The 21,043-nt window shown below is 37.7% G+C and overlaps 1 protein-coding gene across 3 annotated transcripts in view; it reads right to left on the reverse strand.

Annotated features, from left to right (window-relative positions):
• Positions 1 to 21,043, reverse strand: part of NARS2 (asparaginyl-tRNA synthetase 2, mitochondrial) — a 132,350-nt gene that overhangs the window by 9,867 nt on the left and 101,440 nt on the right. For 2 of the 3 annotated variants that reach the window (XM_032427025.1, XM_032427026.1), the window contains 4 exons: positions 16,016 to 16,082; positions 14,351 to 14,488; positions 4,058 to 4,155; positions 1,967 to 1,993 (listed from right to left, as the gene is read on the reverse strand). In XM_032427025.1, coding sequence (XP_032282916.1) covers positions 1,967 to 1,993; positions 4,058 to 4,155; positions 14,351 to 14,488; positions 16,016 to 16,082 — 330 coding nt within the window. Of the gene's footprint in view, positions 1 to 1,966; positions 1,994 to 4,057; positions 4,156 to 14,350; positions 14,489 to 16,015; positions 16,083 to 21,043 lie in introns of those variants that run through there. The other variant, XR_004302115.1, reaches the window with a different exon arrangement.

The following is a 21,043-nucleotide window of genomic DNA, read 5'->3' on the forward strand; positions in this document are numbered from 1 at the left end:
GTCTTAAGTAAATAAAATGTTTTGTAGCTGAATTAACTTTAAGTTCATAAGGCATGGGGGCAGGATATACTTTCATTTACTGAGAAAATGAGATGAAAGGCCTATCAAACCACCTGCCACAAATACCTGCAGGATCTGGGCTGGCTGCTAGAAGTCCAGCAATAGCTTTAGCTGTCTCTGAATTTCTCATACATCGATGTCAAAACACTGGCATAAATGTCTGGAAACTGAATTCAGCAGATAGAGTAAGTCTATAGCATTTTTCTTGCCCTTGCTTCAATATATAGAAAAATACACGTCTAAAAAACAAGTTTTTGAACAAATACGTATTTGTTGGATTTTTTTTTTTTTTTTTTTGGATTGTTGTTAAATTGATTCTAGGGTAGCCAGATTATAGAAGAGATGGTACAAAATTTGTGGAACTAGTTATATATGTTATTTGCATCTGGCATATAGAAATAGGAAGTGAGTAAATTCTTAGACACCTGGGGTGACTACTCACAGTGTAGTGGAACACTAGCAGAGATCGCAGACTTAAAGACTTCTAAAATCCCTTCTACCTTTTAAATACTATGATTATCAGATAAAAGGAAACAGATTCAAATAACAGTTCATTTAGAGATCCTAAGAGTTTGAAAACTTTAGTTGGGACAAGATAGTATTGAAATGATTAATAAAGACCAAAAAGGCCTCAACGTATCTAACCAGCAATCAGAATTTGTGATTTAGCTAGTTTTTACACACTATGAAAATTATCTTGTAGATAGACAAAAGCAGGCAAAATGCATAAGCTTGCTTGGTCAGGCTCATCTACCTAATAACAAGACTGAGAACAAAGGAAGGAAAAGGAAAGGAAACTAGCTTTTACTGAGGTTCTATTCTAGGTAGATACTTAACCTATATTGTTTCATTTCATCCTTACAATAATCTTGTTCAGTAGGTATTACCATTCCATTTTATAGCCAAGAAAACCAAGACTCAGAGATTAAGTATGCCTAAGGTTACTACTGGTAAATAATAAGGCATTCAAGGGTCATGACCTGAACATAATTTTAAGCTTTTGGTATTTCTATAACCTAGCTCTTCCATTACCAAAAGTCAGGTGTGTAATTTGATTCTTCCTTCTCCTGAGGACAGCAAAGCAATTAATAATATTAATAATTACTATGAAGGAACGCTACTATAAAAATATAAGTACATAACTTGTATACATTGAAAAATACTTGAAGAAGAAAGGGTCTGCAGAAAGAAAACCAGAACAACTCTGGAGACGTAAATGTATGAATGCAGACAAGTGATCTTCCCTACGCAGCTTAGATTTCTACAGACTTTAGGGAGCACTTCTCTCAAACCCTAATTCCACACATAGAGAAACTGAAGCATAATGGTTAGGAACAAAGCCCCAGCTCTATGCTTCTGTGTGCTCTTGGTTAAGTTAGTTAACATCTCTTGGCCTTAGGTCTGGAGGGGTAATAAAAAGGAGATAAAAATAGTACCTAACTCACAGGGTGTTATAATAATTACATAAGAAAATATACATTAAGGGGCACCTGGGTGATTCAGTCGGTTGAGTGTCCAGCTCTTGATTTGGCTTAGGTCATGATCTCAGGATCCTGGGATTGAGCCCCACATTGGGCTCCATGCTCAGTGGGGAGTCTGCTTGGTATTCTCTCTCTCTCTTCCTCTGCCCCTCCCCTGGCTTGCATTCTCTCCCTCTCAAATAAATAAATAAATCTTAAAAAAAAAGATTAAAATGTTAACAGAGTTATCTGGCACACAATAATAAATAAATGGCATCCAATATTATTACTATTTCCCAGCACTTGAAGGGAATAAGTAATCTTCTGAGAACCTACCTATTCACTGTTCTTAATACTCTTCCATAGTGCCTAGGGAATACATGTAAAACCTATGTAACAATCAGACCACCAGCTAGAATAAGAATGATCAAGGACCACATTCTTACCATTGGTAGGCTTCTGTTAGTCCTGATCTGTAAGAGGAAAATAACAAAATTCTTTCAGAGAATGGCAATAAGATAAAGATACTAACCACCAAACATTTACTCTGGGTTGTGTGCAAGGGCTCTTAATAAAGAAGTACACACAAAAACCTATGCTCTCAAAGAACATGCAATATAGTTAAGAAGCTGACTCTTTAATATGGTAACAAAGGTAAGTTAACCAATAGTCCTAGGTATTATCAAGTAAGTGGTATAGATGACAAATGCTATAGAAAGAAAGTATAGTCCAGAGCCCAAAAGAAGGGGTTCATTTCAGATGAGCTTATTGTCCTACGACATAAGAAAAGCACTATTACTTAAGGTTTCTAGGAGGCACACACAAGGGAGATAAAGACACACATTTCATTCTATAACATTAAAATAATATAGATTCTGCCCTCAGAATATGGTTGCAAATTGGTTTTTTTGCCAATTTGAAAAATGTTAATAAAATTTTAAGCTCTTAGTACTCATTAAAATTAATTTCATCTCTTCAGTGCCTGGCTGGCTCAGTTGGTGGAGCGTGCAACTCTTGATCTCGGGGTTCTAAGTTTCAGCCCCATGTTAGGTGTACAGATTACTTAAAAATAAAATCTTAAAAGAAATTAATTTCAGCCCTTTAAAAAAGTGTTTGGGATCAATGCATCTGAAATGATAAGGACTATGAAAAAAATCAGATATACAGAAAACATAAGCAGAGGTCACAGATAGATTCCTGAGACATATAACCATTTCATTAGGAAAGATAAATTTGGATATTATCAGATATTAGGTAAACATGTAATGTTATGAGGAAAGGTTTCCTGAAGGAAGGAAGCAAGCAAAGAAAACAGACCAATTAATCTTTCAACAGATGAGGTTTCTTGCCATGTGTGATTTTTATTGTGCTTTAAAAAAAACCCAGAGAATCTTCAAATTCTTTCAATCTAGGAGTTTGACCTTTACTTCAATTCCATGATTTTCCCAGGACTTTCTAACATTATAGTAATAATAAGGAGTTAGTAGTCTAATAAAAAAGAGGCCTCTCAGAACATATTTATTTCCTTTCTTCTGGACCCTAACCAAATAGAGCAGTTCAAATGATTGGGATTACAAAACCAAGTTACCCAACAAATTTATAGGTTGGGATCTTGGAAAAGCATCAACTTTTTAAGCAATTCTCCATTAGGAAAAGAAGGCCTTACAAATGGCTAATTTAACAGGGTATTTTCAAACTATTATGGCTTTTCTGGGTTACTATGAAACCCAGTATTATCTGGAGAGTAGGAGAGCGGGACTAAGCCTTCAACATGGGAAAACCTTTTTTTTTTTAAGTCTGGCACAGCAACAGTAGAAACCATGGAAAACAGAGGTTTATAACCTTGGTTAGTTTAGGAAGTCATTGTGGTTTGTTGGCAGACCACGCATACATAGGAGTGGTAGTTCAATTAGAAACATGATTCCCCACTTCTCATCTCCAAAACATTTTCTGTGTGTTTATGGATTCATTTCCTAGGTCTCAAACAGCAAGTTAAAATGAGTTATTCAAAGAGCTTAATCAAGACCCTTACATAGCAGAAAACCTGAGGAAGGGAAAACTGCTATTCTAAACTTTAGTTTAGTGGATATTTTTAGTATCTTTCTTTCTCCATCTTTACCCTTTCCCTGGTTCAGAGTCTGTTTTTTCTTTATGTCCTTATAGGAGTCTTTGTTTATGTCCCTAATCATAATTTAGAGTAAATAAAAAAGAACACAGAGAAGAGAGAAAATGAAGGACAAGCTTTAAGGTTGTTTTCTGTCATTAACTTTTTAAAAAGGCAATTTTCATAGGAAGAGATACATACCAAATAGTGGGCACATATCACTGCAGCCTTATTTCATATAACACTTCCAATCTTTAAGAAAGGGAAGCTCAGAAAGGTCACATACCAACTTGCTCAAGGCCACAGAGAATCTGAGATCCAGGTCAGTCAGGCGCTGAGGCCCATCTGCTCTTCTCTGTTAACTTGTCAAGACTGCCTTCGAGCATCTCATCCCCAATTTCTGAATTTTGTTTCTTTTAGGTCTCATCAATACCTGGCCAGTCGCTGCTCCAAGAAATGGTACCGTTCCTCTCTGAGGCTTCCTCCAAAGAGCTCTCCAACTCCAGGAACCAGAAGATCAACAGCAGCAACCTAAAAAGGAAAAAAATTGTAAACAATTTCACATTTTCAGGGGATTCCAACAATTGTCAGCTTCTCAAGCAGGTGGAACTTTTAACATTTTGACAAGTGGCTGTTAAACCACTTAGCAGAATCTTATTTATGTTACCTGTTTATGCTGTTTCAAAATCAAATTTTTAATATTATCTTTAGAATACTAAAGATGATACACAAATTGCAGATGGACAGTTTCCTCTCCTCTCTTATACCATGTATGTAGTGTACTTAACAGAAATGTGTTTTCTTCACAAATGTGGTACGTTAATAATAAAAAATGTGGCAAGTATTAAAAATTATGAGATATTAAACGTCATCCATCACCATGCAGTAGCAACTGAATTTTGGCATATTTTCTTTCTGGTTTTTCTCTTCCACATTTAAGTTGTATAGTAGATCAAATTACACATAAACATTTACCATTCTAATGTTTTACTTAATATTATACATTTTTTTTCCTACGTCAGTTGAAATACTTTGCACACAGAGGTTTTTTTTTTTTTAAAGTAGTCTCTCCACCCAACATGGGACTTGAACTCACAACCCTGAGATCAAGAGTCACACAACTCCACTGACTGAGCTAGCCAGGTGCCCCCATACTTAATGGTTTAATAGCTGCACAGTTTATTGTTTAGAAGTAGACATTTTTATCTGTTTTTCTTTTGTTGAACATTTTGGTGTGTGTCTTTTGTTTGTTTTCTCTTAATTTGGCAATGAAGATTTTTCTTTATAGTATTTTGGTAGGACATGGAAAATATGTCCTGATTACTGGGGCAACTGGGTGGCTCAGTCAGTTGAGTGTCTGACTCTCGATCTCCGCTCACGTCTTGATCTCAGGATCGTGGGTTCAAGCCTCACATGTGGGGTCCACGCTGGGCATGGAACCTATTTTAAAAAATAATGAAAATGTTCATTGAATTATGAATTCAAATTATGAATTCAAATTATGAATCATATTCAAATTATGAATCAAAGAAGTAAAAACTGAAACAATGAGAGAGTATATTGGAGCTATCAAAATGTGAAGGTAAGAAAACAACATAAACAACATGGATTAGAAGACGCATGAGCCAGTACTCTCCCACGTCTGATAGAACCTTTCTGGTCAGCAACTTGGGAAAAGATCATCAAAACCCTTAAAAATGCCATATGCTTTGACCCAGCAATGGCAGTTCTAGGAACTAGTCCTAACAAAATAATCTGAGATGAAAACAAAAACACGCACAGGGTGTTTATTGCAGCATTACTTATAATAACAAAAATTCAAGTACACGTCAATAGGAGCCGACTGTTAGGTAAATCTTAGACACGGATAAAACAAAGACTGGCATCTACATGATGAGATGTTAATTATGCTGCCACTGTGCTTTCTTCTGTTCTCTATTTTCTTATTCTGTACAATGAAGACGTGTTATACTTTTGTAATAAGAAAGCAACAAAAAACTTTTAATGGTGGAAAATGGTAGCTTGATATTTTCATTTGTATTTCTTCAATTACTAGTAATACTTAATTTTGAGAATGTTTGTTAGCTAACTGTATTATTCTGTGACTTGGTGATTCTTTTTTGTGGGGCATGTAGTAAGCATTATTAAAGAGACACAAAACTGGGGTGCCTGGGTGGCTCAGTCGGTTGAGCGTCCGACTTGGTTCCACCCAGGTCATGATCTTGGGGTCATGAGATAGAGCCCCACTGGGCTCTGTGCTCAGGGCACAGAGTCTGCTTGGGATTTTTCCCCCCTCCCTGCCCCCCACCTCCCCCCTGCTTGCGCTCTTTCTCTCTTCTCTGTTTCTTTCAAATAAATAAAAGCTTTAAAAAAAATTTAAAAAGGCACAAAAGTAAGAAAGATATAATGCAACAAATGAAAAATTAGTAATTCATAAAACACATTTTAATCTTCAACTTAAAAAAAAATTTAAGTAAGCACTACATCCAACGTGGGGCTCGAACTCATGACCCCAAGATCAAGAGTTGCACATTCTGGGGTGCCTGGGTAGTGCAGCTGGTTAAGCAACCAACTCTGGATTTTGGCTCAGGTCATGATCTCATGGGTTGTGAGATCAAGCCCCGCCTCCAGCTCTGCAATGGGTGGAAGTCTGCTTGAGATTCTCACCCTCTGCCCCTCTCCTCAATCGTGGGCATGCCTAAGCGGGTGCATGCTCTCTCTCTCTCAAATAAATAAATAAATCTTAAAAAACAAAAACAAAAACCAATTGCACATTCTACTGACTGAGCCAGGCAGGCGCCCCTCACATTTTAATCTTTAAAAGTCACATTATATTATAAACTCTTTTCTTAAACTCTGCCTCACTTTACTATTAAGCCATGACCTGTTTTGATTTCAGAACTTTTGACTGAGATACCTTTTATAAATAATTGAGAATAAAGAATAATACACGAATGTTCCCCAAATACTGTATGCCTCATCTTCATTATTATCATTAAAAGAGAGAACATCAGGTATGATTTGGAGTGAATTAGAGTGAGAGAACAGAAATTCACTAATGGCTTCTACTTTTACTAAATTTCCTACCACTTAATCAGCTGGTGAGAAGTAAACATACAGATTTTGTCAGACTGCCACTGCTCGTTGACCACATCTTAGTAATTATTCTGTAAACTTGGGGGAACTACAACAACCAAGCAGGTAATTCAGAATGTGGATTTGGTGACTCAGATGTGAGGACAGGTAATGAAACACACAGCTTTGAAGAGGTGTACAAGACAGCCTTGAGAGGAAATTCTCACAGGCCATACAATTAATAGAGTTGGACTCCAACCAGGACCCTGCTCCTATTCTCAGAGAAAGGAGAAGTTTCAAGGGAGTTTTTATGGCCATTGAAGGACTGGCATCTTTATTTCTTAGTATCTTGCTTTTAGACATGGCTAACATACACTAGAAGTTGAGAGAGACCTGATCGAAAATTGTTCTTAACCTTAATCCAGAGTTTTAAATTTAGAATTACAGGCAATCAGGATTAGAAAAGAATAGACACCAAGTAGCTCTCTGGCCTTTGCTTGAAAATATTTAAAGACTGAGAACTACTACCCCAAAATATAGCATTCCATCTTTGTGTAGCTCTATTAAGAAGGGACAAGTATATCCAAAATCTATCATTTCCAAGGTTTTGAAGTTGAGGCCTCAACCTGCCTGCCCGCCAGTGCGGGGGTGACGACTTAAAGTAATACCTGATTGAGAACTACTGCTTTACAACAATGAGTTGGCTTTTTTAAAACTTATGCTACATGTCCATCCTGGCTTGAAGCTGATTAAAAAAAACAAACAAACCACTTTATGAGGTATTGCTGATCTAGCAGATGGAATGCTCTTTTTTTCTACCTGCCTTGTACTAAAAACACTTGTCCAAGAGTAATGTATGTAGGTCACATTTGCTCACAATTCTTTGGCCAATACAAGTCACTAAACTCACGTTGATGGGGCAGGGAAGTATAATATCCTGAGAGAGTAGTGGTAACTACTGATGTAGAGTAAAACAGTTTACCAGGTTGCCTCCCCTCTCCCCCCACCGACATGGGACTCCCACCCACTTCCACTCTCCCAACCAAATCCTCATTGTTAATTAGAATTAAGGTCAGAATAGTTTTCTTTTCTTCCTCTGTACTCTGGGACAGGAGGTTATCAAGAAAAGGAAAAGAACTTACCAAAATAGAAAAGAACTTACCAAAATAGTCTATTTTAGTTGAATGAAAATTTTAGAAAACATCCAGATAAAGTTCCATATCACTCATAATTTTGTGACATGCAGAAGGAATACATACAGCATCTATATCCTTTCTTTGTCCAGAGGGTCTGAAAATTCACACTTTCAGGTGGGTGAATTTCATGTATGTTTTCTTGACAAAGAGTAAAGTAGCTTCTCCTTTTAAGAGAAATGTATCTTTTAAGTAAGGCATTCCTTCACAATGCCTCATAAATGTTCCAAGACCAAAGGGTACTGTTTCTTTTTTTATCAAGGACAGATTTATCTCTTTGTGAAGAAAGGCCCACAAAGGCTTTGTTTTTTCTTCTTCCTCCATATAATCTTCTTCTCTTTTTCTTTAGGTTTAGTTTCCTTTCAACCCTATCAGATTATACTTCCTGCTTTCCTTTTACAGTGATATCCTCCAATCTCTCTAGACATTCTGCACACTTTCTGAGAAGCTATAATACAACAAAGTATTCCTCAACTATAAATAAAGACATTTACATCTGGTATACATAGAGCTGCACTTCCTTCAATATGATATAAAAAATACCATATTCCCTCAAGATTACTAACACAGCCCCTTCAAATTTCCATACCTTTTAGTTACGGTTGAGATTTCCAAGAGGATTCTTCTGTGTTGTGTCTCCCTCTGGTAACTACTGAGCTAATTACTACAGAAACTACCACTCTTTCCAGGGCTCTAGTGGAGGTAAAGGGTACATACAGATATGATATAAACCATGACATAAGGGGGCACAAAATGTACAACATGGATGGAATCACTGAAATCTCTTAAGAACTAAAGAGAAAAACTTGGCTGTGTGTTTGCCAAGTGATGGGTGGTGAGGGGTTAGAGTGCAAACAGGCTGGAAACAGGCAAGTTGCCTAGAACATTAGCCGGGGATTACAATTTGCCCGCCTGGGCTGGCAGCTCTGCGCTTTACGGGAGTCTGAGGCTTCCTTCAAGAGCTGGGGCTGAGCAATCCTGCCCTTCGTTAGGGAAAATGAGGATTCACAGGCTGCATAATAAAATGTCCTCTTAATTCACAAATTTGACCAAATTTAAGCACTTCTGTAGCTACAATCTCCTCTGCATTCTTGCATCTTTGGAAGACGAAAGAAGTGGAAAGATTTTAGTTCTGCTGCCCTTTCGCTCTCCTACACAGATAACATTGAAGGTTACAAGTCACTGTACTGCACTCTTTGCTAACTTCCTTCATCTTAAACAAAACTTATTCCACTTTGGGCATATCTTCTAGGCCAGAATGCTGCTGGGCACATCTTCCTCCACTGTGTGTGTGTTTTTATTTTGTTTAAGTCACACAGCTGCAGCAGCATGCTGTCTAGAAATAGTTTGTGTTGGTATTCAAGCTGAACAAGCCCTGGTCTCTATTTATGACACTCCCTTTTGACTCTTTACTCTTTGATTCCAATCAATGTACTGAAAATAAAATGCAGACCTTGAATTAAACAACAAACAGGCTAGATAGGAAGAAGGCTTTTAATACATAACCTTTTCTATGCTAACTTCGGGGGGGGGGGGGGAGTTTAATGTCCCTTCCGCTACCTCTCTTCCTACCTCAGTATTTTTAAGTATTAATGAAAAACACAAACTGAACACCTCCCTATTCAGTTTCTCACAGGCTGCTGTCAACAACGGAGCAACATTACATATTATTATCAAGAGAAGAAGAATGTTCCACAAACCATAGGAAACATGTTTGTGGTTTCAGCCTCTGTGAGCTTTTGCTCTCACTGCTGACACAGTATTTTGCCCCTAAAAACAATGAGGCACAGGTAGGATTGAGAGCCTTCCAGATGTGACAGTGTGAAGATTCAAATGGGCTGCAGGTAGCAATGTCTAAAAATGGACTTTGGCTAGTAAATGGTTAGTCTGAGAGCATTTTAGATGGGCTGAAATGCGTACTTTCAATTTTGACATAAATTCCCAGGATAGTCATTTGTCCTAGGTATGGGAAAAATTAGCCATTCCCTTCATTACTATTCTCTGTTGGTTTGATGCAGGTTGGTTAATTAGCACCAGCCAGGGAAATTCATTAGATATCCCTTGGTTGAGTACTATTTCTTCCAAGTTGACTTCACAATGTGTACTTACTGCATGCCCACTAATGCTTAAATTTTTATGATTTGCTATATAATATTGATACAATTTAAAAAATTAGAACGTTATCTGGTGATCTGGGTATCTCATCAGGGTCTGTTGGGCAGTCACTTTTCCCTAATCACAATGGTTGGAATGAATGGATATTCTCTGCAAAGCCTAGCTGAAAACTTGGCATCTGACTTTGAGGGACTTACTTAGGAACCTAGACCTAGGGGCATACAGTATTTTGCATGTTTGCTTATATTAATTTTATTTATGCCCATGATCTGCCCCCTTAAAATTATCAAATATGTTTGCTAATTTACAAGTTATTCTTATATGTCCAAATGGGGAAAAACTTAGGCTACTTGAAATTAGAGAATCTTAAAGCTGTTTGGTACTCTTGAGGTCATCTAACCCAACTCTCTGATTTTACAGAGGGAGAAACAGAGGCTCAGTGATTGGACAGACTTGACGGCTAACTACTAAGAAAGATGGATTTCAAACCCGGCACTATTAACTTCTTAGTCTAGAGTATACTTTTCATTACAAAAGAGTACGTACCTTCATTTTTTGTTTTTTTTTTTTTTGGAGGGGATCAGGGGGTGCAGAAAGAAAGGAAAAGGAACAGTAGCTATAAAAATATACCAATTTACTATTTATGACCTCCAGCCAAATGTTACAAGTGTAGGTTAAACATTTCTCTACCCTTCCCTTTTGATTCCCTAGGGAAGGCATCTATGAAATATATGTCTTAATTTTTTAGATTGTATTGCACCCACTGTAGAAACTCTTGTAACCCTACCCACAACCTGTTATTACAGCCCTTCTGAAAGAAACCGAGAACTTAGTTATTTGGCCCAAAGCCTGTTCATTCACCACTGAAATAAAGTAGGGGTAGAAGCAGGCACTCTATACAAGTGGGTTGAAAAGCAATCTAGGTTGTTAATGAATCAATGTTATAATCTATGTCTAATATATATAGTTTAAATAAATTATATATATATTTAAAGATTTTATTTATTTGAGTGAGAGAGAGAGAGAGCACAAGCAGGGGGAGCGGCAGGCAGAGGACGAGGGAGAAGCAGGCTCCCTGCTGAGCAGGGAGTCCAATGTGGGGCTTGATCCCAGGACCCTGGGATCATGACCTGAGCTGAAGGCAGATGCTTAACCAACTGAGCCACCCAGGCACCCCAATAAATTGTATTTTAATAATTTAGCTATGAGAAGCTATATATTGTAGTACTGTATAAATTATATAAGTACACTAAAGTATCATTATAATGCTTTCAGTTTTCAAGCTGTGAGACCACATTACTAGAAAGTCTGTCATGATGAAGGCCTCCTGGTACTTCTAAAGGTAAAAAATGTTTGTGACTGCAGTCTACAAGGGAACTGCCTTTTAAAGAATCTTGTGTAATAGCATGTTTGATGTTGCAAAACACACACATATTTTAACATTATCGTGCTTTATCACAATAAAGATTTTATCAAAATTTAGAAAGAGGGCTCTAAGTTTATCAACTACCTATCACTCCAAACACTGTGCTATATATTTTTCATATATTGTCTAATTTAATCCTCACAACTGTGGAATAAGATTATCATCTTTATTTTTATGGATTGGGATACTAAGACTCAAAGAAATTAGGTGGTTTACTTAAGATCACATGGTCTATAACACACAGACCTGGGACTTGAACCCAAGAGTGTCTGATTCTAAAGCCACAGGACTTTCCTTTATACTATGTTACCACCACTCAAAAAATTTAGAGTAAAAGCTGTTCTTTAGCTTCCCAGAAATTTCTTAGCAAATCAAGTCATTCACTCACTACTTGTCCTCTGTGTGTCTACAACTGTGTTGGGTTCGATTCATCCATCTGTTCAATCCCCTATCACCAAATAGATATTAGGTGGCTGCTATGTTCCAGGCATTATGCTAGGCACTATGGATACCATGATGAGTGAAAAGGAAGTCCTCAAGGCCTGTGGCAAAGAGGAGAGTCATTAATTAAATAGTCATAAAAATAAATGTAAAATTACAACTGTGTTAAGGATTATGATGAATTACGAGTTAGTAGCTCTGGGTCTGAAATTTAACATGGTAGCATTTTACTATCTAACAGGGGTCTCTGACTAGAGGGTCACAGAAGGTTTCTCCAGGGAAATGATGACTGAGTAGAGATTTGGAGAAACAGTAAAATTACTTAGGTGAAGAAGATTGTTCTAGACTGAAGGAACACAATGTCTAAAGATACCATGGTGAGAGAAAGCAGTGCATGTCTGAAGACATGGAAGGGCGATATGAGTGGAGCAGAGACAGCAAAGGGGAGCAGCGCAGTACATCAGGCAAGAGAGACAGGCAGCCAGATGACACTGGGGCCTGGAGGACAGAGAAGAGATTCTGACTTGAATACTGAAAGCAATGGGAAGCCACTGAATGGTTTTGAGAGGGGAGATAACATGACCAGATCTACATTTTCAAAAAGCTTACAATGAAGTGGGGAGAACTGACTCAGAGGAGGCAAGAGCAGACACAGGAGGACCAGTCAGGAAGCTACCAAAATAATCCAGGCAAGAGATGATGGTATCTTTTTTAAGATTTTATTTATTTATTTGACAGAGAGAGAGACAGCAAGAGAGAGACACACGCAGGGGGAGTGGGAAAGGGAGAAGCAGGCTTCCCACAGAGCAGGGAGCCTGATGTGGGGCTTGATCCCAGGACCCTGGGACCATGACCTGAGCCGAAGGCAGACGCTTAACGACTGAGCCACCCAGGTGCGCCAAGAGATGATGGTATCTTAATCTAAAAAGGTAAAAGCGGAAATGAAGAGAAGGAGATGGGTTTGAGATGTAAAAGCATAAAAATGACAACTTACTAACAGCTTGGATACAGGGAGTGAGGAAGATTTCAAAGATGAGTCTAATATATGGCTTGCACAATTAGATGGACAGGGAACACTGAAAGAAGATCAAATTTGGTGGGAGGAGGGGAGAAGAGTAGAAATCATGGGTGGGTTCAGTTTTAGATTATGCTGAGATGCCTTTGAGATATATAAACCGCAATAAGAGCTCTGAGCAGAAGTAAGGATTAGAGATGTGACTGTCTGAGTTGTCTGAAAATAAACAGTAAGCTGTGAATACACATGAAATCACCCGAGAGAGAAAAGACCTACGACGGAGTCTTGAGGAATCCCAACACCTACTGGATTAGTAGAAGAGGATGAACCTATATAGGACTGAGAAAGAATAACCCCTGAGAACGGAGGAGAACACGATGTCACAGGAGCCAGGGGAGGAGAGAGTTTTCAGAATAAGAAACTCATTCATAGTGCTGAGTGATGCTGAGAGGTGAAGTAAAAATAAAGTCTGCTGGATTTAATAACACGACAATTATTACTGACCCTAGAAAGAGGTGCTTCAGTGGTATGATGACGGGGTGGAAGTCACATTAGAGGGAATGAGGAATGAGCAGCAGAAGCCATGGTGGCTATAAAAAACTCATACCCATCCTGAAGAAGTTAAGAGTTTCATTTGAGAAAGCAAAACCTAGAGTATAAAAAATAGACACAATGCTACCAGTTTTACTAATTCTTTAAATGCTATAGAAATCCAGAAAAGGAAGATTCAAGGTAACTGGGTGCCACTTCACCTTCACGCCAGAGGTAGTATTTATATTTTATATTTTTATTTTTATATTTTATCCCCTCTTGTCCTTATCACATTGCAATCAAAATTAAGGGTGAAAAAAGGACAGAGCATGACAGGCAAAAGAGAGCAGAGAGAGAGAGAGACAGAGACAAGAGAGTCAGAAGAGAAGTGATAGGAGAATCTGCCTAGACCTCTCAGATCCCTCCATCCCCTCCCCTCCCCATTTCTATGTGACAACCATACCAAAGTACTCTGAGCTTCCTGCTCTGCGAGCTAGCTCTTCCTCTGCTTGATCATGCCACTGCTTTCCTTTCTTGCCCAGCAGCGCCCCCCTCCCGCCCCACCCCGTCCCTCCGTCTCCTTACCAGTATTTCAGCTGACAGTAGACCTGGCACTGCTAAACAGTGTTCTGGGACACTTCCTCCCAGTTATTTAAAAAAACAGAAGAAAACAAACACATTTACATTTGCATCTGCTAAACGAAGGAGGACACCATGCGATAGAAATAACAAGTACGCTTATAGAACATTGGGATCTTCTTAGGAACACTTTTTCAGAGGTGCCTTTGAGAAATTTTATCATTTTAAGAGATGTAAAGTGTGCTGGATATAATTTTTTAAAAATATGCCAAAGGATAAATGAAATTAAATCAAGGGAAAAACCCAGACTCTGAGATGACCAGCCCCGATTTATTTAGTGCTTTTTCTTACTGTGTGCTGAGGGCCATCTTCATTATTTCTCATGTAGAAAGGCTTGAGTGCTAATGGATAATTAATGACAAAGACTGGTATGTTGCCACAGTGCTTCACCAGGTACTTTTCATGTTCGGTATGTAGATCAACACCCCACTGTAATGAGAAAAAAGAAATTATCAAAGGAGAAGACAGACCTGAAATACACAATGCAGTACCCAAAAATAACCTGTATCCATTCCAAGGGCTTCCTCTGAGGACCAATGATGTGTGGAGCTGTCTGCTGAGGCTACACAGATAACTAAGCCAGGGAGGTGTGTTACAAGAACATCTGAAGGCCTGGAAAATGAAAGCTGAAACAAGCAGATTAACACTATGCTTTCTCCCCCATCTTGGGGAGCAGCATTTAGCAGATGAATAGCATCTGCAGGAAAACAAAGTACCCTTCCCACAGTGTGTGAAAACTGACTTCAAAATCATAGTTTTTATTAACATTGCCTAGAGCTTCTTCTATGGTTACTGTTCCTAGGTTGCAGGAAATTAAATGATGAAAGATAATATTCCTAATATTGAATCTATCTCTGGCTAGATGGCTTCTCTCAGTGAAATTTTTTTTTAATAGAAGAGTCAATTCATATATCAGATGCTCTGATGAATATTTAATAACACTGTTCATCTATTTATTCAACAAATACTAATGTGCCTATTAAATCTCGGTACCATGCTAGGTACTGAACACAGTGGTAAGAAAAACAGAATTCCTGACTTCATGAAGCTTCCAGGGTAGGAGACAAATATTAAATAAAAGATAACATAAACAAAATAACTAATTATAAATATAACAAGCACAACTATTATACCTCATAGGAGGATCTGACTTAACTGGGGATAGGACTGGTATATGGTTTGAAGACAAAGTTATTACAGTACATTCCTAACATTATATTATTCCTACTTGTCTGCCAATATCTTAATTATAGGAAAGAAACCCTGGCATAGGAATGAGGAGACTTGCCTCTAATATTATGCACATGCCCACTGATAAATCATGTGGCCTCTCTCGACATATTACCATTCTTTTCAAGGATTTTCATCTTCCTAAACTTGGGAAACTTCTTTATAATCCCTTAGCCACTACTATTAAAAATGATATGATTCAACTTCAAAATTATTATTTATTCTAAATATTTTAACAAGGCTAAGCAAACATCAAAAAAAGCCAATCTAAAGATGGGCAAATACTAAACAGTGCTAATAAGAGAACTAAGATTATTTATTTACTTATTTTACTTATTTTTAAAGATTTTATTTATTTATTCTAGAGAGCGAGAGCATGGGAGGAGGAGCAGAGGGAGAGGGACAAGCAGACTCTGCGCTGAGCACAGAGCCCAATGCCAGGCTTGATCTCAGGATGCTGAGATCATGACTTGAGCCAAAACCAAGAGTCAGAGGCTTAACCAACTGAGTCACCCAGGTGCCCAGAGAAATAAGATCATTTTAAAGGATTATTTTTTTTTTAAAGTAAGCTCTACACCCAACTTGGGGCCTGAACTCACAACCCTGAGATCAAGAGTTCCCTGGTCTACTGAATGAGCCAGCTAGGTGCCCCAGGATTCTTAATGCAATGTGATAAGGACAAGAGGGGTTAAAATATAAAAATATAAATATAAATATAAATACTACCTCTGGGGTGAAGGTGAAGTTCTGAGATGCCTGCTTTAAGATCTCTATTGCTTCAGTATAAGAAATGCTGGAAAGGAACAGGGTAAAAGCAGAGAACAGTCAATACAATGGTATATTGCTAATTAGTCCATCTGAAAAACTACAAAAGGCCTATTCCCATACAATCTTTGAGATCACAAATGAATACTAATGACTGAGTAGTCAGGAATGATTATAAATAAATCACCACTGAGCAATCAGGAATTAAGGCTGATCTAATCATACGAGCGTCTGATCAGTATGAAGAGAAGTGGCCATTCAGTAATCCCATTCCTGATCTACTTGCTGTGTATACAGAAGAACCAGTCAAGTAAAGATTTTCTCTGAATTCATGTTATGCCAATGCCCTAATAAAAGGTGTGAAATACTGAGGCTGAAAGAGCAAAAGTCTTTCCATAAAGTCATCGTTCATTCATTCAATACATATTTATTGTGCACCTATTATGTGCTAGGCATTATTCTAGGCACTGGAGAGACAGTAAATAAAAACAAAGCCTATACGGAGGTGATATTTGTGTGTGTAAGTGATGGGAGTAAGTGGGGGGTGGGGAGAAAAACAAGTAAACAGAAAGAATATAATGCGGGAAACCATTGGTGCTATAAGAAAAATAAAGCAAGGTAAGAAGACAGAGGGTGTTTAGGGGTGCTATTTTAGATAAGATGGTCAAGAAAGAACTCACTGAGCTGGGGACATCTGAAGTAAGGAAATGAACCATATAAATATCTGAGGGTTAAGTATTCTAGGCAAAAGGAACAGTAAGTACAAAGGCCTGAAGTGAAGGAACAGTTTGGCTCATTCCAGGAACAAAAAAGTCAATGTGCCTGTAGCATACTGAGCAAGGGGAAGAATGCCAGCAAATTAGATAAGAAAGATAGTCAGGGGTCAGATCTTATGGATTTTTCAGGCCACGGTCAGGGCTTTATAATATATGCTAAGCAGGGTAAGACTGTTTAGGAAAAATGTCATTGGTTACCTTAGTAAGAAACTCTCATGTCTAAAGCAAGCCAAGCCAAGCCAAGCATTTGTTTTAATTAAACTGAATAGGTAATACATGAACATAGTAAAAAAAAAAAAAAAAAATCAAGACGTATAAGAGTGTACATCTCCCTTCCACCCTGTCCCATAGCCACGTAGCTCCTCTCCTCACATACAGTTACTGTCATTGGATTTTTGTGTATCCTTCCAGAGGGTTTTTTACATCTATAAACAAATATTAATATACAATCTCCTTTGTTTAACAGATGGCAGCCATAGTATACATGCCATATACACTCTTCCATCTTTTTTGACTCAATAATATACCTTGCAGATCTTTCCATATCAGTATATAAAGAAAGGGCTTCTTCATTTTTTGAACTATTATATAATATTCCATTTTGTGGCTGTATCCTAATTAGTTTACCCACTCATCTATTGATGGATATTTTAGCTGTTTCTAATATTTTGCTATCATAAATCATGACTACATACATCTATCACAAATGATTCTTATATATTAATTTTGCATATGGAGAAAATGGATTTAATGGATCACAGTGTATTTACATTTACAGATATTTTGATACTGCCAAAGATACTGCTTCCCTTTTATAGTGTTACACCAATTTATGCCCACTGGTAGTATACGAAAATGTCAGTTTCCCTATGCCCTTTGCAACAGTACTTCGAACATTTTTTTTTTTAGGATTTTATTTATTAGAGAGAGAGAGAGAGAGAGAGAGAGAACATGAGTAGGGGGAGGGGCAGAGAGAGAGAGGGAGAAGCAGACTCCCTGCTGAGCAGGGAGCCCAACGCAGGGCTCCATCCCAGGACCCTGGGAAGGCAGATGCTTAACCGACTGAGTCACCCAGGTGCCCCTGCAACAGTACTTTGCATGATTAAAAACAAAAATCTACAATAAAACATCCAACCCCCCCAAGCTCCCCCAAAACAAAACAAATAAAAAACAAAAATCTACGAACTTTCTGAAGGACTTTAAACTCAAAAGATAAGTTACCCAACACATACTTACTCTTTGCCGTAAAAATTAAATTCATACCTATAATAACTAGTTGGAAGGAGTCGTGTATATGGCACAAATAAAGCCTCCAAAGCTATGTTTTGAGTGATATTTTTCCAAGATGAAAATTTTATTCAAATTAAAATCTTAGTATTAAATAACAATTTCTAAGGCAAGAATGAAAGTGGTGTTGGTGGTGGTAGTCATTTTTAAACACATTTTATAGAAGGGAAAAGGAAGGTTAGAGGGGACAGTAACTTGCCCAAAATCACTCATGTAAGTAAGTAGTAAACCTGATGTGCTGACTCCAAAGCCTAAGCTTTTAACTACTAAGATAATGCCTAAAACACTTGGGAGTTTAATATGCTCAACCAAGGGCGCCTGGGTGGCTCAGTTGGTTAAGCGACTGCCTTCGGCTCAGGTCTTGATCCTGGAGTCCCTGGATCGAGTCCCGCATCAGGCTCCCTGCTCGGCAGGGAGCCTGCTTCTCCCTCTGACCCTCACCCCTCTCATGTGCTCTCTCTCTCTCTCTCATTCTCTCTGTCTCAAATAAATAAATAAAATCTTTAAAAAAAAAAAAAAAAAAATATGCTCAACCAAAACAAAGACAATGGGCTCTGAGTTCTCCCTCTGACTCTACCCCTTACTAGCTACTATGTAAATCACTTCACCTTAATGAAAGCATTTTATAAATTTTTGTAATGTTTTATACAACCATTAGAAAAATTAAGTATTTGTACTTATAAAATAAGATTAGACTATACTATCTAAAGTTCTTTTCTGCTTAGATAGTCTATTGTTCTATTACATCAATTACTTGATATGATCTATTCATTATACTGAGAAATATAAGGTAGTCAAAGTGGGAAGCATAAGGATTTTGTGCCATTGATACGATACCGCTACATTATTTTTAAAAATGACTTTCTGTGTATCTCCTGTTATTCTGGATCTTCTGCTCTACCCCTCCCACACCTTAAGTTGAGGCAGAGCTTTTCAGCTCAGATTACAGTTCTGACACTGGGTATCCTTAATGGCCTTTATCACCTCTCTCTCCTAATTTTTTTTGATATGTACAGAGAATAATATCTCTTCCTCCCAGAAGCTATTTCTAAAGTACTTTGAGCAAAGGAGGAAGAGACATAGTGATACTGCATGATGCAGGATCAAACTACCTTCATATTTAAATTTTTTTATGGTTTAAGAAAATTATTCTGAAGCTGTTAGGTTAGAAATGCTAAGCTAAAATTATTAGCATTCTTTGACTCAAATTCACAGATAAATGAAGAGCAAAAGAAGGTAAGTACTCTTTATTTTAAAAACCTAATACTATAAAGGAGACATAAAAAAACTGAATTCTATTTCTGCTTGGTGAAGGCTAAATTCAATTATTATACAAGTCCTCTAAATAATTTATTTTCATATATAACAATTATAAGTAGTCAAGAATACAATGAAATCTATTTATGCAAAGGAATACAAGTCACATGGTTATCTTCTGTGTGTGGGTGCATGTGTGTGCATATGTATGCATATGTGTACTTGGGGAGTATCTCGATTCTAATTCATCATGCTTAGGTCTATTTTCATGTCCTCTTATGGCTGTTAAAATCTCTGGTTTCAAAGACTGGCAACTCCCTCCCCCCAACTCCGCCCCCGCCATCTACCATACCCTCCACGTTGAGAAACCTCAGTGTCATGCCATTTATGTATTCCCCCCCCCCGCCGGTGCTCAGTTCCCTCTTCATTTGTAGCTCCTGGAACTTCTCTTACTTTCTAGTGAACTCAACAATGTAATTAAAAGGATTCTTATAATTTTTAACAAGCATTTTTAGATGTTTTATAACAGGATTGTTAAGTTATATAGTCTGGCACATTGCTTAAGCAGTTGCCCAATTGATCCTTTCAACGATATGACAGACAAGTTATAACTTTATAGATGAGGAAACTCAAGTTCAGAAAGGTTAAAGATTTACTATTAATCATAGTTGTAAGTAAATAATCATTCATGCAAACAGTTAACTGTTCATTTTTTTCTCTAGATTTTAAATTCCATAAAAGGACCTGGATCATCAATGACTAGCACAGTGCCTAACTCATAGTAGACAGTCAATAAATATTTGTTGAAAAGTATTAACACATTCATTAAGAGCTGATAAGAAGTATAGCCAGAATTAGAATCCAGGTCCTCTGAGTCATAGATCACTACACTCAGTGCCCAAAGTACAGAGTGACAGGAGTTAACAGGAAGCCTCAGGGAGAGGACCTAGCCTAAAGGAGAATACTCTCACCCCCGTGGCTACTCAAATGTCATTTACTCATTCATTCAGTTATTCAATAAATATTTACTGAGTTCCTGTTAGAGGCACTAAGCACTGGGGGTGTAACAGTAAACAAAATCAACAAATCCCTGACCACATGGAGGTGACAAACACTACACAAATCATCACAGGTATACGTTTAAACCACAGCTATGATTTGCACTGTGGAATGGACAGTGATGCTGGCAATGACCGATGTGGCACAGCCCATGAGGTCATTTAACAACCTCAATATTTTATAGACCTGAACTCCAAAGCACAAGTGATATGTGAGGGTCATAAGGACAGTGAAAAGATACAACTACTCTAGCATTAATTCCAGTGCCCTTTCGAAGCCTAGTGGTTGAAAGCATGAGCTTTGAAATCAGATAGGTGGGTTTGAATTTCCATTTCATCTTCTACTTGCTTAATCTCTTTGGGTTGATTCTTCATCCACAAAAGAGCAATAAAACAACTCACAGAGTTGTGAAGATACAATGAACTTTTTTTACATTTATGTATGTAAGGTTTATCACTGATGTCTGGCAAATAGCAAATATTCAATAAATAAATGGTGGATATTTTTTTCCCATCTTAGATCTTATTCACTAGATAGGATGTGGATAACGTCTCTTAAGATGTTCTCCCTGGTTTTCTGTCACCAGCACAGATTCCTTAGGATGCCCAAA

Source organism: Phoca vitulina, unplaced genomic scaffold (genome assembly GCF_004348235.1).
Source record: "Phoca vitulina isolate PV1807 unplaced genomic scaffold, GSC_HSeal_1.0 scaffold36, whole genome shotgun sequence".
NCBI classification, from domain to species: Eukaryota; Metazoa; Chordata; class Mammalia; order Carnivora; family Phocidae; genus Phoca; species Phoca vitulina.